The sequence below is a fragment of the Drosophila innubila genome (genome assembly GCF_004354385.1).
Source record: "Drosophila innubila isolate TH190305 chromosome 3R unlocalized genomic scaffold, UK_Dinn_1.0 2_E_3R, whole genome shotgun sequence".
Classification (NCBI taxonomy): domain Eukaryota; kingdom Metazoa; phylum Arthropoda; class Insecta; order Diptera; family Drosophilidae; genus Drosophila; species Drosophila innubila.
The window spans coordinates 8,264,686-8,283,439 of record NW_022995380.1 but is presented as its reverse complement, the minus strand read 5'-3'; the positions used below and the strand labels follow the sequence as shown (position 1 = coordinate 8,283,439).

Genomic DNA, 18,754 nt, shown 5'->3' with positions numbered 1-18,754 from the left:
TCAGCTGGGAATCTCTATACAATAAATTGCTAGGTAAGTTCCATATACTTTAGAATGTTTGCTAGATTATATTTTTGGAGTTTCCCTCGAAATTGCCTTCTCAACATTCACTAACATCAACTATATTCTTTTCAAATTATTCCATATTTGGTCTTATAAAAACAAATTCAAATTTGTAAGCTGTCTTCCAACAATTTTAAATTTTCAACTGAATGCAAATGAATTTTTGTTGGTATTTTAGTTAAGCTATCTATTGATGCTGAAACTGAAACTGCCTAATTATATCAAGAATTATTCTGTTAGTACTGACATACCCACAAAATTTAAAGATTATATAAAAGACATTGACTGAATAGCCAATTCTGCTTATTACCTGAAAAATTAAGATGGACGCGTGTTCTGTGTAATCTCTTTCCTGAAACGGCAGCAAGATAGTTGACAAAAATAATGAATTATATCTTATTCCGCCCTTGATCACAGTATCTCGGAAGCAATGTTCCACACATAAATATACACGAAATCAAAATAAGAAAGAAGAATCGTGTCCCACGCTTCCACCTCTATTCAAAAGCAAGACAATGAAGTGAATTAAGTTAAATATGTTAAACAATTGGTTTTCTCCATACCAAAAAGTTGGTTATAGCTGGTGTTTCGGTGTTTTAGTTATCTGCTCTACGCTAAGTGCTATGTAAATCGATTCACTATGTTTTAATCTATATCAGTTAGTTGCTATTAATATTTAATATTAATTAATTGTTGTTCTTGTTGCTCTCATTGAACGCATTTCAATTGTTTTTGTTTTTGGTTAGGCACAAAGTAACTGGTTTTCTCATGGTTCACGATCGTTTTTTTACAAGCTATTTAATTACTAGTTATTTTATATTTAGTTGCTACTATCAATTTATTGAACAGTTTAGAGTGGTTCTCTTTTATTTACTATGTCTATAATATTAGTTCAATAAATTGCTACAATTTGTTTCAATTTCTCCACTGTGTCTTGTTTATTTGAAAAATACAGACTCTTCTAATATAATGGTAACCTCTTTTTCAATTACTCGATTTACAACTACATACACAGACAAAGTACAAAATGGATGTTGAGAGGTTGTATTTGGTGTGTGAAAACGTATTTAGTTACTTTGTGAAACACAAAACGAAGAAGCAAAAGCGGAAATAAAAACCAGCAAAAAATTCAAAAGAAAATCGACAAGCAAATATACAAAAATATATATTTATGTTTTTATTATTTAGAGAAATTTATGAAACTAAATAAAACTTTTACTAAAAGCAGCAAAAGCTTAAAAATGAACCAGTTAAATAATACTCTTAAGTGTTTACAGTTAGTGTTAGAGCGTTTTGCGCAAGAATTTCGAAAGAAATTCTTTCACTTTTCTAATTGTTTCTTACAGAAAATGAATGAATAACTAATTTAGAAATTATATGTTCTTTTTTGTTTTTGTTTATACAATTCTTGTAATCAAATATTTTATTATTAAATTTATTTTCATATGGTATTTTTTTTTAAATGCAAATGCCAACTTTTAATGTAGTTTAATGTTAATAGTTTAAATGATGCTTGAATAATCAAATTGTTTTTAGAAATAATTTTCAAAGGCATTTAAAATGCCCATTAATTTGGTATAACAAATTAGCAGCAAAATGTTGGAGGAAAACATTTCAAAATATGAATCTTAAGAAATGTCGATGTAAAATGATTGGGAATTGAACTACGCGTGTGTTGCAGCTTCTTGATTTCATATCTCTCGTTAGAATAGTTAATAATGTAAATATATAATAAGTATATATGTGTATGTATATAAATACGTTTATATAAATTATTATAATCACTAATAATATATCATCTGTTCATGTATACGCATAAATGTTATTGTTGCTATTGTTGTTGTTGTTGTTGCTGCTGCTGCTGCTGTTGTTGCTGTTGCTTGTTGTAATAGTAATTCATTAGTAATGGTTAAATAAGCTGCTGTTTCTTGGTTGTCAATCAGTTGCCCTTAGTTGCTTCCTTGGCGGCCATAATCAGAGGAGTTAGACTCGCCAATGGACGTGCCAATTTGAGGAAAGGATGCTGCCAAAAATAAAAACATTCATTTAGTTCAAGTTCTAAGAACAAAATTGAATGTCTGCTCACCTTTAGCAGATCCATGGCGCTGGCGCGCCGCTCCACCTCCACTTCTAGACATTGGTCTAGAAAATCTTGAAATGCTGCCGTCAGTTTGTCTTTTTCTTTAATCTCCGGTTTGCCGTTTGTGGCAATGAGGTACAATGCTTTTAGCGGATTCTCATTCAAATACGGCGGCTCACCCTCGACCATCTCAATGGCCATTATACCCAGCGACCACAAGTCGACCTGCAAACATTTACAATGAATAATTATTAATTATACACACGTGCGATATTTAATAAAATTTTAAAATACATACCTTGGGTCCATACTGTTTGCGTGTGACGACCTCGGGAGCCATCCAGTAGGGTGTGCCGACCATTGTTGTGCGTTTGGATTGTTCGGGCGAGATTTGCGCACAGAAACCGAAATCAGTCAGCTTGACGGACCCATCCAGACCAAGCAGTATGTTATCACTTTTAATATCGCGATGGATTACCTGATTGGCGTGCAGAAACTCTAGAGCCTGCAACACCTCACGGCAAACGGCTGCAATCTGTCCCTCATCCATGCAGGTCTCGGTAACAACATCGGTCAGCGAGCCACCGGGCAGATATTCCATGACTACCCATAGCTCCTCCGATACCAAATAGCTGTCCAGATAGTTGACAACATTCGGATGTTTATTCTCTCGCATTACCAAAATCTCATTGATGATTAGCTCCTTTTTGGGCTGCTGTGACAAGTTCATCTGCTTGATGGCCACCTCCATGCCCGTTGAGGATTCAATTGCTGTGTACACGGTGCCCGAGGCACCTTGGCCAATCTTCTCCATTTTGGTGTATTTGCGATTGGGATCGCCCACAGAGACAATGGTGCGCAGTTTTTCCAGTATTTCTTCATCCGACATTTTCTTCTTCTTGGCATTTGCGGCTCGCGCTGTCGTTGTTGTTGTGGCAGCCGCCGCCTGTTGTGGCACTGCGATTTGGGTGCCTGCCGCAGGTGTTGCTGCCAACGCAGTTGCATTGAGGTTGTTGGCTGCCGGATCGTGATACAGATCTGTCGCAGGTGTTGCAGGTGTAACCATTGTAATTGTTGGCGTTGGCACAACGGCGGAATTGCGTACGGAAGACGGTGGCGTTGGACAGTGTATCGAGGACAAGGCGTTGACGGAAAGCGGCGGCGTTGCATCATCATGAAACGAGGGGAACGATGAAAAGGAGGAAGCAGAAGAGTCGTGATTAGTCGTTGTTGCAGCTACAACTGTAGTTGTTGTTGTTATTGTTGTTGTTGCATCTGCAACTGCTGCTGTTGCTGCTGCAGCATTGCACTCAAGCAGCTGCTGCTCCCCTCTGCTAGGAGCAACAGTTGCTGTGGTACTAGTAGAAGTAGGAGGACAATTAGTAGCATTTAAAATAGCAGACAAAATACGAGTTGTTGCAGCAGCTGTTGTTGCATTGCTGCCTTCTGTTTCTGTTGTTGTTGTGGTAGTTGCTGCTACTGTTGTTGTTGCTGCTGATGCTGTTGCTGCTTCTGACGCTGATGTGGAGCTGTCTCCTGCTACTGCTGCTGTTGCCGCAGTTGTTGCTGATGTTGTGTAGCAGCAATTTAAAGCAATTTCAAAACAGAACAGAACACAGAGGCGATACAAATATAACAATTATAACATTAACATTACACATAACACATTATTGCATTTCTTCAACTGAAAACTAAAACAACAACAAAACAGAAACCATCTTCGAATCATACCGAAGTTCCGATGCCCTTGCAGCAAAAATCTAACTGAGATATTTACATAACTAGCATGCAAATTATTGGAATATGACCACAGGGAATATTTAATATGAAAATGAAAAGAGGTTTAAAATTCTCTTGGAGTGTTTATCAGCAAATATCTAGATCTTAGGAATCTCACTCAGTCTGCTGTGAGCCATCGTCTGTTCCTTCTTCTTAAACAAAAATGTGCATGTTGCTTAAATCCTTGCTTTTCTTCCTCCAATCAATAACTGACTTTCAAAAAACAGTGTTTTAAAACTCATGTAGGAATAGTGCCGGAAGCAAAAACTGTTATATGAGGATAGCTTTAACCAGACAACATTTGTTTAAATTAAATCTAATTAATACTTTTCCTTAAGCTGCAAGAACTTGGTGCAACTCTGACTACAATGAATAGATAAGCTTAAGTTTAATTGAACTTGATTCACTGGCAGCTCACTCACTTGCATTGTTTTTGTTCTTGTCCAGCGTCGTTGTTGCATTGTTGATCAGCAGAGGTGACGACGCTACCGCCGTCGTCGTCGTTTTATGGTTTTGCAGTGGCGTTGTGGGTGTTGTAGCCGGTGCCGCTGGCATGGGCGCTGGCTGCAGTTCCTCGATGGGTCGCGTATAAATGGACTTCGTACGCTCCGGTCGAGATGCCACGGGAGGCGGTGGTGGCTGCTGCGGCACTGGACCCAGCATATCATCCTCATTAGCTGATGAATGTTGCGATGTGGATGAGGAGGCTGTGTGACCGATGTAGTTATACGAATGCGATTGACTCAGGCCAATGTGATGCTGATGCTGTTGATGCAGCTGTTGTTGCTGTTGCTGCTGCTGTTGTTGCAACTGTTGTTGTTGCAGCAAATGCTGCTGCTGTTGTTGGTAGTGATTGCTCAGCAATTGGCCTGCAACTGAGACATTGTTGGCATTGGGACCTAGTGTCATGCTGCCAAGTTGCACGCCAATCAAGTTGCCACCACTGTTGGAGCCATGCAACTCGGAGTCTGTGGGCGTGCTGCTTGGACTGCTGCTGCTGACGCGACTAAGCGAAGATCCTAAAGAGATGACGTAAAGTTAACAACAATTTTATAAATGATTAAGTTACATTTGCTTTACCTGAATGCGTCGTTATGGCATTTGTCATGTACTTGGAACTTGGCCTCTGTTTGTTTGTATTGTCGAACCACTTGAGCACATCGAGCACGGCCTGCGGGTTCTTCTTTTGCTCCTGTTTACTGATGTTCGAGTTCATCAAGAGACGTGCCCACGCCTCCGGCATACCCTGTAAAATGCAGGAAATGCCCATTAGATTAAAAGATTCACCACAATTATTAAAAGAAACCCAGCTAAGCTGAGCACAAACACACACAGAACGAGAGAGAGAGAGAGAGAACAGCAAGAGGAATCGTGGATTGGAATTTAAGTATTGGTATTTAGGCTGAATGTTCAATCTGGGAGTTTTTTTATTAATAGGCCAGCGACTAAAAGCATCTGAACTACGAATATTAAGCTCAGCGATCAGTTAATGTTTTTTGTGTGCTGTTTGGATTTTGTTTTGTGTAGAATCTTAAGTTTAAATCTTAACGAAATGTTAACTATGAAATAGCCGATCTCAAAACAGAAAGGAATGGAGGAGGGACAACTAAACAACAGATGATGATTGGAATTTCGCTTTGAAAAAAACTAATGAAGGCAAGTTCCGTTGCTTTAGACGTGGAGTTTACTTACTTTCATTGGCAGCTTGAAATTATAATGAATAATACAAAAATTGATATAGAAACATATCGCGAGAGAAACATAAAGTACACTTAAGTATTTTTAATAGGGGTTCCAACAAAACAATTGCGCATAAATACGAATTTACTATATGTATATATGAATGAATTAAAACAGTTTCACTCTTACGAAAGGGATTTAAAGTTTGCTACACGATTAATAAAAATGAAATCATAAGCACAATTCAAGAGTTTAAAGCTTCTTTGTTTTTTATTTATTGATATTTACTATAAGAGATCATCTGAATTAAAAGCTAATAGATGCAAGTGCATTAAAGCTTTTATAAACAAAAACAGTAAAAGCTCAGTAAATACTCCAACTTCACTGCATAAAAAACCTTTTAAAAGCTTTTTCTTTGTATTAATCTAAGAAAAGTGAAAGATACTTTTATGGATCTCCAATTGAGCTTTAAGCTTTTTAAGTCTTTATTTCCGATGTTAGCTTACAACTGATAGAATTTACCCCATTTTGTTTGCCCTTATCTGAAAATTGTTATCTAACGTGTTTTAGGATTAATCAACATGTTTACTTTAAAACCTTATCTAAATATTTGAGGTGTTTCAAACGAATCGATGCATGTTTAAGTGTTTTCATTGTATTTAAAGCTTTCAAGCTTATCGCATGGAACTGGCGAAATTATAAGAAATTCGCAATAGAAATAATAATTATAATATTGCTTTTCGTAGGCCATAAATAAAAATGATTGCGAGACCGAGAAGCAAGCATACAACAAAGTACCTCAATGTATATAACCAAGCAATCCGACACGAACTCACCGTAAATTCACCGGTGACTGCATCGAATCCCACATGAACAGTGTGCTCAAAGTTTGTGGGATACGATATATTTGGTTTGGAATCCATATGAGATGGTTTCGATCCTTTGATCTTATTCTTGAGCGTCTTTTTATTCTTTCGATCCGCATCGTCCGGTTCTTAATTGGAAGGAAGAGATTTAAAACAATGTGTGGTAACCACATACTGAACCAACTTACCCTTGGGCAATGGACGCATATCAACTGGTTGGCCATCGCCGATGCCACCCGCTCCGCTGCCAGGGATGGGAACACGTTCAATGCCAACGCCGCCACGATTACTGGTCAGTCGCACTGGCGGCGCCGGTGGCTTATCCTCCTCGCTTGACATCTGTGATTTGTGTTCTGTCTTTTGATTTGGCTAGATGGTAAAACAGCTGCAACTAAAATAAAATCAAAATGCAATCCATGTTAACAAGTTCCATGCAACCAAGTGCATTTGTTTAAAACAAACTAAATGATTTCATGCATTGGAAAATGCGTCACGACAAGGGCAGGGTCAGGGGCAGGGGAAGGGGCAAGGCCAGGGGCGAGGCGTTTATCTATAACAATGCTTATCTAACTTGCTTTCTACTGTTGCTTTACTTCTTCGCTTATATACAGTTAGTCAAGAAAGTGTTTTAACAAAATAAAATCAATGAAAATTATATTTATTTTTTATCAACTTGTGCTAGACACCATAGACGAAAAAAAATAAAATAAGAAATATATTTTGTGCAAGAGAAAATGTGTAAATTTTTGGCTTTGTCAAAACAGTTTGTTGACTAACTGTATATATATTTTTTTACTTATATATACGTCATACAACTTTAGCTTTGTCATAATAAAATCCACAGAATTATATATAATATATATAAATTTATACACATATGTATGTGTCACATAAGTATGCTCATATATATAGATTGCGGTGAATTTTGCTTTTTTCCACTTCATGTTTGTTTTTTTTATGATTATCTGCAAAATTGCTTTTAAAATCGTCTGCTCTCAATTTGAAATTTGGCACACAGGAAAGTCTATTTTGTTTTCGTCTTCAAAATGGTTAAAAACACCCACACAATATATTTTTTTTGTGGTTTGCTGCAACGCCAACAACAATAAGAACAACGACAACAATAACAACAACTAATATCAATATGGGCCGTCCGACGAGCTGACTCTGACTGCCAAGTTGCGAGACTCGGACTTGCTTTGAGTGTCACTGCCATTGCCCGGTAGAGACAGCGGCAGCGGCAGCAACAGAAAAAACTACAACAGAGTAAGGAAGAGAGGTAGACTGAAAGAGCGACCGATTGCAAGAGAGCAAGAGCGTGTGAGAAACACAACGATCGTGGGCAGCATAAGAAAAATAAACGACGCTAAGCTTGTGCGATAACAAGAGTCACAGCTGTTATCGATTAGCACTTAAAAAATATATATTTATGAGAATGTTAAATAAAAGAAATACAAATGATTCTTAATGCGTGGGCAGCGAAGCAACAACAATAAAACATATGATACAAAAGAGCATGCACTCTCTCTTGTTCACTCTCTCAGTCTGCTTGTCTATGCGTTTGCCGGTGGCGTCGACTGCGCTGCTTTTATGATTCATTTATCAACGTCAAGCGTCAAAAGTCAATGCAGCGACAGCGACAGGCGTCGGCAGCAGCAATAACAATAACAACATAGCATTACGGTGGGACTGGGGTGTGAAAATTATAAGCAAACAAGATATATATATTTTTTTTTTGATGTGCATTTGTATGTTTGTTGGCCGTCTGCCCAACATCAAGAAGAGAGCAAAGCAAACGCTGCGATGACGAACATTGTCGATAGGTAAAAATTGCTTTTGTTGCCCCCAAGACGTCGATGTCGGCGTCGGCATCGGCATCGGCAACTCCAAACATTTCCTGAGTGCGGCGAGTGGGCGCCAAGAATTGGGTTAAATTTTGTCTGTTGTTGTTATTCTACGCGTACATTTGTATGTAGTATACATGTGTTTTTGTTGCTGTTGTTGAAGTTCAAGTAAAATCAATAAAAATTTTATAAGTATTATGTATACAATATGTTTGTATGAGTGTGTCTCTATGTCGTTGTTGTTGCTGCGACGAGTTTCTGCTGCAACGCGGCTAATGCAAATTATTCCCTAATGAGCGACAGCGCCACAGGAAACTCAACAACACTTGCGGCATTCAGATTAGTGTGTAAAAGTGTAGAATAGCAGACGACCAGCTCCTCCTCACTCCACTTCTCCCTTTGCGCCTGTTCAAGTGGGCCAAAACTACATATATGTACATATATATACATACAAACGTAGGTGCATGTTGCAAAGAAAATACTAGAGTGCTTTATTTGAGAGGGAGTGCACTGACAGATACCCTGCAACTGGAGTCTATTGCCAAGTTTATAAGGCAGCTAAGTCCGATTTAACTGAAATCGGTTTGAGTTGCAACACTTTAATTTTTTTCAGTGTTTACAGGCAGTCAGCGGATTTTTTAAAATAGACCAACTTTAAAAACGCCTTAAAGATTTGTTTTTTTTTTGCGTAACATTCCAAACATCATCTGGATACAAATGAGGGTGATTGCAACATTAATTAATGACAGTTCTATAGAACATTACAGGGTGGGAAACGAACACAGTTATTTTTCAAACTAAAACTTCTTAATGTGGCAGGTCGGCAACTTTGGCTTAAAAAAGGATTTAACTCAGGTATAAACTTGATCATATGTCATACAAAATAAACATGTAATACCCCTTTACTTAGGTCTATGTAGGTGCAGAGTATTAAAAAAAAAAAACAACAGCAATAACAACTACAAGTGCATTGAGTGAACTGCCTCCAAGTGCGGAGAAGCCACAAACATCCTAACAGCACAAACACACACACACATAGACACGTTGTCGGCGACACTGTCCACGCAATGTGGGACCATCATTAGATTAAAAGAACGATCAACATTAGTTATTAATTAAACAGATAACAAACTGCTGGCAAATTTATTACTACTTATATTTATTTAAACAAAAGTTGCGAAAATAATGTCTATTATTATTTTTTAAATAACATTTAATTTATTCTCTTATGACAATTGGTCAACGATTTGGCCCCACTGTGCGTTGTTGTCTATTTTGGTTTGTTCGCTACCGGGCGGAAATGTGTCTTCCACTATTTCTCTTTGCCTTTTTTCTTTCTATCTTTTTTTTATACCATTCAGTTGCAACTTGGCGCTATGCTTTCCGTTTTACGTTATTACCTGTCCGGCGGAGGTTTGGGGTCTAAGCAAATACATATATGTATATTTAAGGGCATTCAAATGCCGTTAGCCAAAAGGCCGCTAACCGTTAAATGTCAAATTGCCATACTAGCATTATAATTATTACAAACATATACTACACACATTCATATCAACATATGTGAGTACATATGTATTTACATTCATTCAAACATTTGTTTGTATGTATGTACATATGTATTTTTATTTGCTGCGCTTTGGCACGTTTTGCTTGTTCTTGTTGTTCTCTTTATTTTAGTTGTTTGCATTGCTGGCGCTTCACGTTGCACGTGCGTCGGTGGGAGGGGGAGGGAGGCGGTATCGTGGTGGTGGTGGGGGCACCCTGTATGCACGCTTGTTGACATTTTTTCTTTGTGGGGAGTGGCGATGATGGAAGAGGGAAGGGGGTGGGTTGGGGCGCCGAGACTCTATAAAGCGGTTTATTTTTACACCAAAATGGAAATGGAGCAGCAGCAACAGCAGCAATGCGTTAATCTCGCATAATCTTAAATGAAAAACCACTTGAACAGTTTTCCTGGCCGCTCACATACACACCCACACACACGCAAGTGTAATGTTGGAAAAATCAATGCACATGTGTGCGTGTGTATGTTTTATGTGTGTGTGTGCGCCTCCCTAGCTATTGCCAAACAGCTGCATGTTGTCGTTTTGGCCGTCACTCCAATTGGAATTTGATGTAGTGCAGTTTTTATGAATGAAACCTTGAGCAATAACAACAGCACAAAACTCACTGCAGGTATGTATGTTGCAACACCCTGTATGTCCGACGTCGTCCAAAGACTTGAAGATCTGTGTATTTGTTGTTGTTGCTGTTGTTGTAATTTACAGCCTCTCCTGCCGCTTTGTAGTTGTAATTGCTAAGCTCACTTCAACCTTCACTGCACATTTGCTTGGCATTTGCAGTAACTGCTTGCTTGCTTTTCAGCGTCTTCTTTTCGCGTTTTCACTTATTGTTGTAGTTTCTTTATTAATGGCCGACAGAGAGGAAAACCGCAGTGGCAGCAGGCGAACGAGAAGCCACAGCAAACACTCTTTGCATACGGTTTGTTAGCTTGCCGTTTTTATGGATATAATACGCGCGCGATTGTGCCGCTTATTTGCAATATGAAAGCTTACATTTTATTTTATAAACGTTTCTTGTAATACAAAAAACATGACACATGTAAAGTACAGAGTTGTATCGAAACTTCGATTATTGTATCAAATTGAAGACGTTGCCACCTTGCTGAAAAATGTTTCCGTTTACTTGAACGTTGCCAGACCTTGGAATTCGCAAAAGATCTAAAAGGGTCGTTTTGAATAAAAGATCATTAGGTCTAATTTTGAATTTAAAAATGTTCACCAAATTATTAATTTATGGCAAAATTATTACTTAATGAACTAAAAATAAATTAACATTTGAATAGTTTGCTCGGCCATATTCATAGCCGGAGCCGGCGTTCAGCGTTGGTGCCATACACAAAAGGTGGCGCCACAATCATTGAAACGTGTGGCAGCCTTAGTTTCGAGAATGATCGTGTAACGGCGCGCTATTTAATTTCACAAATTTAAACAACAAACAATTGTTAAAAAATGTAATTAGATAAATTTTTGAAAACCATTTAAGCCAAATCATTTTTATGAATTTTGAAAATTCGTCACTAGTCGGGGGAGATTTTGTATAAATTAATTGTATATCAATTTAATTGTAAAGAGTTGCTGAATATTTAAAGGCGATTGTTGTTGACAAACCTCTAACTAACAATTAAGTATTTGGGAAAGTGTCAGTGTCCTTAAAAGCACAAAAGCTCATACCACAACTACAACCCCTAATTGTCAACATGTTGGATTGAAGAACGTTACGCGACGCTTCCTTTTATTTACATAAAACGTCACTTCTTTGGACATTTCAAGTGCCCGACGCTGACCAATCATAGAGCAAAACAATAATTGTTTACAAATTGTTAACACGTTGTTCGCCCATGCCGATGATTGTCACTTTTGACATGTCACGCCCCCGAGAAGCAATGAAATTCTAGGTTATCCGACTTGAACTCGGTCTGAGTTTGAATCCGCTAAATAAATAAAAAACCACAAATCATGTTGAAGTCTTGAAGTATCTTTGATTTGCATATCATTTGTGAACGTTGCTCTTTCTCTATAAAACCACCAATAGACTGGTAATTTCAGCTTAGTTCAATTTGAATCCTTGCCACGTCCATGTCGCTTATGTCTATTTATAACGCATGCCAGGTGTGTGGAGATCAGAGTTCTGGGAAGCATTATGGTGTCTCCTGCTGCGATGGTTGCTCCTGTTTCTTCAAGCGCAGCGTCCGTAAGGGAACTCACTATGCATGCATCGCCGTAAAGGGAAATTGTGTCGTGGACAAGGCTCGTCGCAATTGGTGTCCCTTTTGTCGCTTCAAAAGATGCCTCGCCGTGGGAATGAATGTTGCTGCGGTTCAAGAGGAACGTGGACCGCGTGGACACCAGACTCACTCTAATCATAGTCCCACTCCTAATCCCAATCACAATCGAAGGCTACTGGTTGTCACCCCGCCACCCCCACCTCCATCGGGTGGTCAGGCGTTGCACTTTCAGATCTTAGCTCAGATATTGGTTACGTGTCTTCGTCAAGCGAAGTTAAATGAACAGTTTCGATTGCTGGAACGCGCCCAACAGGATGCTATTCTCCAGGTGGTGTGGAGCGAGTGCTTCATCCTGCGAGCATCGCATTGGTCTCTCGACATAAGCGCCATGATTGAAGGATGTGGCGATACTCAACTCAAGTTGCTTCTTTCCGAGGCACAACAATTGCGTGCCGATGTCATGGAGCTTAACTTTCTGGAAACGCTCATTCTAAGCCGAAAAGGTAGGTCAACACACACCATCTAAATTTCAAGACTGGGCCACAATTGTGACACAGTTATTTTAAAACTTTTAACTATTTAATTTATTTTTTTATCTTTTTAGTTCTCATACGTTTTTAAATAGTTTTACTCAATATTATGATTTTATTGGTATTTTCCAGTTTTAAATGGCACTGCTTCTAAAAATGCACTGATTCGAACGAATCTGCGTTCTCGTTTACAAAACTTAAAGAAAAACTTAAATTCATGTATTCAATTTTTTTCTGTACCGAATCTCTTTTTTAAGAAAGGGGTAAATAATTTTATAGTTCGGGTGCGTATTCATTGCTAATCTTAATTATATTATACGTAACTCCTTTACAGAACTCGCCTTGAATGCCGATTATGCGTTAGTTTTGGAGACACACGCAAATGGAGCACTTTGTTCTTTGGCTCGATATACGCTGCATCGTTCCCATTGGCTCCGCTTTGGCCAACTTTTGCTTGGCTTACGTCAACTTTGTGTACGGCGTTACGATTGTGCGTTTTCTTGTATGTTTCGCAATGTTGTGAGTGATATTTTAAAAACTCTTTGAGAGCAAAAGTTTTAGATATAAATAAATGGCTGTTAAAATTAAAACCAGATTTTTTTTATGAATGAGAAATAAATTATTCTATTTCCGAGGACTCCAAGGTTATCCTTATAAATTGATGCACAAATTATATATTTTTTATTTTTAAAAATATTTTTTAGTATTTATATATATTTTTGTCCTCTTTAGTAGTTTTAATATTCATAATTTTATGACGCAGAACGAAATTTCCGTTATTGATTGAATATTAAAATTTAATTCTATATAAAATCCCTATTTAAAAAAAATTAAATAATTAAGCAGTTATTTTATTTATTCAATATAAATGTAGTTCTCATTATAGCAAACTGGGCGGTTTTGTAACAGCTGCATTTGTCGTGTTTCACTTCCATGCATGTTCCATGGTACATGCTGCCAGATTGGACATGTTGCAGAGTGGCAAATCTTGGACTGGGTGGCAGCCTTGGGGCAAAACAGTGCTTTCACACCAGTGCTGCCAAGTTTTCAGGGGGAACAATAGCTGTTTCTGGCTGGAAAGCATCTAAATTGGTTTTTGTGCACAGTTTCACCAAAATTTGGATTTAAAACTTAGCTAAAATAAATAAATACAAGCTGACAGATCGGGTAATTTTGTAGGGTGTTAGCCCAAGGGCCAAGGACTAGGCTGTCACTTTCCACACCGGTGCTGGCAAGTTTTTAGTGGGTATTGATTGAGCTCGCGCTAAGTCGATAAATTACAATTAAGGTGTTGCAAATATAAAAATGACATAACTTTGTAATTAAATAACAATTTAAAGGAAATTAAAAATTCGAAATTACATAAAATTACGGAAAGCATTTTAATGAAAGTTTGAAGTTCGTCACCCCTCGGGGAGAGAAATTACAAAATTTAATTCTAAAAAACTAAATATAAAAAAATTGAGGAGATTCCAACAAAAATTCTGAGAAATATTAAAAAATTATAGCCTAAAAATGGCGAAATTTGACAAAACTGGGTGGATATATTTTTTGTTACCAATTTTGACAATTTTTTCCAAAATGGTTCACATTGCCAGATCGGTCAATTCTGCAGGGTGGCAGCCTTTGGAACGGCTTGCAGTCTTCCTCACCAGTGCTGGCAAGTTTTGGGGGGAATAATAGCTTGTTCTGTTAAACTTGTTATTGTGTGAATTTGGCACAGTTGTACCAAAAATATTAATAGCAAACTTTGCTAAATATATATTTAAAATAGCCAGATTTCCAGCTAATAGCAATTTTGAAATTTTTCTAGCAAACGAACTCTGAAAATAGCCAGAATTAGCTATATAATAGCTAAGTTGACAACAGTGAATATGTTTTGTAGTTGTGTTTACCTGAGCTCGCTGTTCGGCATTTAGAATTCTTGAAATAAAAGAAAGTTGTGGGTCACTCGTTGTAATTAACACAAGTATGGCAGATGACACAAATGAGGATAGCTGGTTGTACGGCACCTCGAATCCAGATTCCACAACCAATGAAATATCCAATGGCAGCGATGCATTGGCTGCGGAGCACGAGGCACTCGCTGCGGTGACCGGTGAAAAGCCCGGAACCGGTGGACTGCCCGCCTTTCCCAAGGAGGAACTGCTGGAGTATGCTGAATTCGAGGATCCCGCCAAGGAAATGGAGGAGGATGAGGAAGCGCTGCCGGACACAACGGATAGTAATGCGCCCAACGCTGGCGGCATTGGCATGGATGACGCCGGGTCTCAGGGGGACGATGCCGATATGACGGATCTGACGGAACACGCGCCGGGTACAATGATTCGCAAAGAGCGCAACGGTTCCGGTTCAGATGATGATGACGATGACGATTCCGACGATGACATCAATGTGGTTATTGGCGATATCAAATCCGCGCCCAGCACTTACAATATCAAACAACGACCCAATTTATTGGCTGGCGGCACAGCCGGTGATAAGGCCAAACCAACGGCGCAGGCTGGAAAATTCAGCATCGAGGACTTTGAGGGAGCTGGCACCATCAATGGAGTTGCCGTGCACGAGTTCAGCATAGACTCGTTGGAGGAGAAGCCATGGCGTAAGCCTGGTGCTGATATAACCGACTACTTCAATTATGGCTTTAACGAGGAAACGTGGCGTGCGTATTGTGAGCGCCAGAAACGCTTCCGTGTCGCCGAGAGCGGCGTTGGCCTGGCCAGTCTTACCCAAAATGTGAATCAAGGTGCCACGTCAATGGGCCTCGCCGATGGTGGAAGTAGTAACATTAGCGGAGTCATGGGCATGGGCGGTCCCATGCATCATCATCAGCCAATGGTCATATTGAGTGATGGACCCATGCAAATGCCACCACCTGGTATGCCACCCATGATGCAGCATCAACCGCGTACAGGCATGGGCATGATGGCGCGACCGCCACGTCCCATATCCACAACGGGAGGTGTTAAGGAGAATGCCATACAGGTGATGACGGCCGAGTGCCGTGAGTATTCGCGAGGTGGCTTAGGACCAATGGCGCCCAATTTCCCTCCGCCGGGTGCCGCCGATGAACCCTTCTTCCACGAACCTGAACCATTCGATTATGGCTATGAGCCGACACAGGAATCCCAGTGGAACAATGACAATCCCGGCTGGGTGCCCACTGGCATCAAGGAGCTAACACCCGGTCCAGCACACCACCTGCCCCAGCAGCAGCAGACACCGCCGCAAATGGGCGGACCACCAGGCATGCCGCCACAAATGAGCGTGCCACCGCCCCAAATGGGTGGACCACCGCCACAGCTGCGAGGACAACACGCACCACCCGGCATGATGCCACCGAACATGCGCATGCCACACAACATGGGTAACTTGAGGAGTGTTAACAAAGTTTCAACACATTTTAATGAATCTTTATTGCAGGCATGGGTCCACCACCAGGCATGATGCGTATGCCACACAACATGAGTAAGTTACAACTTATAAAACGAGAGTATGATGGAGTATAACATTCTTTTTATTGTAGATATGGGACCACAGCAAAGGATGCCCATGGGTGGCAACGGTGGCAACAATAATAATAGCAATATGACATCGTCATCCTCCTCAGATCGCAGATCCGATGGCTACGATGATGATCGCGAGCGGCGGCGTCGTGACAAGGACAAACAGCTGAAAAAGGAGCAGGTGAGACCGGATATTTTCGACACTCTCCGTAATCTTTAGAATTCAATTCCCAAATGATTGTTTTTAGTTGCGCAAGGACTTTCTGGACATGCTGCGTGAGCGACACGATATTGAGCGCCATACGCGTTGGTATGATATCAAGAAGAAATTTGAGTCGGATCCGCGTTATCGTGCGCTGGACTCGGCCTATCGTGAGGAATACTTTGAAGATTATTTGCACATACTGAAGGAGGAGAAGCGCAAGGAGCGGGATCATAAGGAACGCGATCGGGAACGTAGTAATCGTGACAAGGAGCGGTCACGTGATAAGGATAAAGACAAGGAAAAGGAGAAGGACAAAGAGAAGGACAAGGACAAAGAAAAGGACAAGGATAAAGATAAGGACAAGGATAAGGATAAGGACAAAGAGAAGGAAAGCTCACGACGTGAGGCTCGCTCTCGTTCCCGCGACAAGTCGAGTCGTCGAAAATCCAAGTCACGTGAAAAGGATCGCAGCGATCGAAGCAGCAAACAAAGCAGCTCCTTAACATCTGGCACCTCAAGTCGCGGCGATAAGAAGAAATCGCATCGCAAGGACAAAGAGGAGGAGGAATAACAGTTACTTAGGTACTATATGGAAGAAGAACAGACCGTTCCTTGAGCTAGCCACACACACACAAACATACATAAAATTAAAAACACAGACACCAACACTTATGCACTCACACAAACGCAGACACAAACACTGCAAATACACTTCCAATAATAAAATCGTACAACTTAAGAACAATTTGAAATGTTAAGTAAAATTTAATGGACGCTTTAAAAGGTTTTTTTTAAAGGAATATTCTAGAATCTAGAGTGATATATCAATTTCTGATTCTTTCAAGTGTATTAAAAAGGTCTTGGAATATTACAGTTGTAGGTTGCATTTCTTGCTATCAATTCATATTGTCGAGTTTCGCTGCCAATTTCTTCTGTGCTCATTTAATTTGAATATATTCCGTTAATATTATATAAAATACAAAAGTATTAAGACAGCATTTTTAGACCAATTAGAGGTGTGATCAATCGAGAGTACTACAACAACATTTACAAACAAACAAAAACCTTCGTGTTGTCATGAGTGATGAGTTGACACAAATGATCGGCACCTGTCCGCTTGACTGCTTGTGCGTCTCTCTGGCACCACTTACCAAAACAGTAGCAGGAGCAAAGACGTTTCTACCGCTTGAATAGGATGATGCCATATTTATGTAGCTAGATTATGGATGACATGTCTACCTGCATATTTGTGTTCGTTATTAGTAATTCCTTGCTTGGCCTTGGCATACAAATACTCCAATGTCCTGAATGATAAATTTTATTTTATAAATATTTCACGAATCTAAACAATTGCCATTTTATTCCACAGTTAAATTTCCATACATGGCATTTTAAATAATTAATATCCATTTATTCGTGTATTTTGATTTACTTCAACATATTTTTATCATTTTAAATTTTTGTTCTTACACATTCATATGAAACTTTAAAGTTATTTAAATCAAAAATTCATCAACAACTGCTGCAGTGTCAGATTAAGTAATTAAAACAAATATATGTATGTATCTGCATAAATGGAGTGAGAAATGAAAAACTCTGATGAATTGATTGCGGGCTTTTATTTAATTGACATTGATTTTTGTCGGTATTTAAGTAGTCACTGAAGATTGAATTAAATAAAATAACTCAATTATGGTAAACTGTTTAAGTTAAATAATGAATGGTGTGTAATAAATGGATAATTTATTTGTTTGATCTTATAACTAGACTTATGCAAGTTAAAAAAGTTTTGTTATAGTGGGATCGATTTAAATTTGAATTATATTCCGGTTGAATTCGCTATTTCCTTATATTTAATAACTGATATATTTGATTTTTTTGCGTCTTGAGTTTAAGTAAATATAGTTAGATATATATATTTTAATATCAGTTTATATTTGACACAGAGGATGAGTAGTTTACAATCCGATTAGACTATTATAGAGCTGCTACAAAATACTAGACAATAAGATCAACAAATGTAGATCATTAACTATTTTGAAAGTATCATCACTTTCATGTCTTACTTCTTCCATTTTTTTGGTTTTATAAAATTAACAACGATTGTCTTTAGAAAACTAAATTCACGTATAGTATTCCTTATATGTTACTATTTTTTTTTTATTATTTTGACAGTATCAACGGTATTTACATACTGACATATGTTAAAATTACTTTGTTGAGAGGAACTTTATGTAGAACGTAGATTGAATGAAAGAATCAGCCCAAAGTTTAGATCAGATATATTTTTTTTGATTACGCTTATTAGTTTTTTTTTCAGTTCAGGAGTTCCATGCACTTGAATATAGTTAATTATACAAATTTGTATATGGATCGGTAAACGATCGAATGTCTACTGAAGCAAATACAAATGT

General features: G+C 38.7%; 3 protein-coding genes across 4 annotated transcripts; 2 read left to right on the top strand and 1 right to left on the bottom strand.

Moving 5' to 3' along the window:
* Window positions 1–915: 915 nt before the first annotated feature.
* LOC117792445 (serine/threonine-protein kinase PAK 1) lies at window positions 916–10,817 on the bottom strand. Of its 2 annotated transcripts, none has more exons than XM_034632599.1 (8): window positions 10,483–10,817; window positions 6,657–6,859; window positions 6,439–6,596; window positions 5,003–5,168; window positions 4,345–4,941; window positions 2,442–3,181; window positions 2,150–2,368; window positions 916–2,086 (listed from the first exon to the last, which is right to left on the bottom strand). In XM_034632599.1, exons 2-8 carry the CDS (start codon window positions 6,805–6,807, stop codon window positions 2,003–2,005), a joined length of 2,115 nt encoding a protein of 704 aa, XP_034488490.1. In that variant the 5' UTR covers window positions 6,808–6,859; window positions 10,483–10,817; the 3' UTR covers window positions 916–2,002. The 2 variants fall into 2 exon arrangements, with proteins under 2 accessions (XP_034488490.1, XP_034488489.1); XM_034632598.1 differs by lacking the exon at window positions 10,483–10,817 and adding an exon at window positions 7,533–7,683.
* A 1,142-nt stretch (window positions 10,818–11,959) lies between these two features.
* On the top strand, window positions 11,960–13,175 carry LOC117792447 (nuclear receptor subfamily 2 group E member 1). The gene is made up of 2 exons (XM_034632602.1): window positions 11,960–12,602; window positions 12,964–13,175. The coding sequence occupies exons 1-2, from the start codon at window positions 11,960–11,962 to the stop codon at window positions 13,173–13,175; spliced, it is 855 nt and encodes a 284-aa protein (XP_034488493.1).
* Window positions 13,176–14,526: 1,351 nt separating this feature from the next.
* LOC117792444 (pre-mRNA 3'-end-processing factor FIP1) lies at window positions 14,527–17,085 on the top strand. The gene is made up of 4 exons (XM_034632597.1): window positions 14,527–15,996; window positions 16,053–16,097; window positions 16,156–16,316; window positions 16,384–17,085. Exons 1-4 carry the CDS (start codon window positions 14,601–14,603, stop codon window positions 16,909–16,911), a joined length of 2,130 nt encoding a protein of 709 aa, XP_034488488.1. The 5' UTR covers window positions 14,527–14,600; the 3' UTR covers window positions 16,912–17,085.
* Window positions 17,086–18,754: the final 1,669 nt, after the last annotated feature.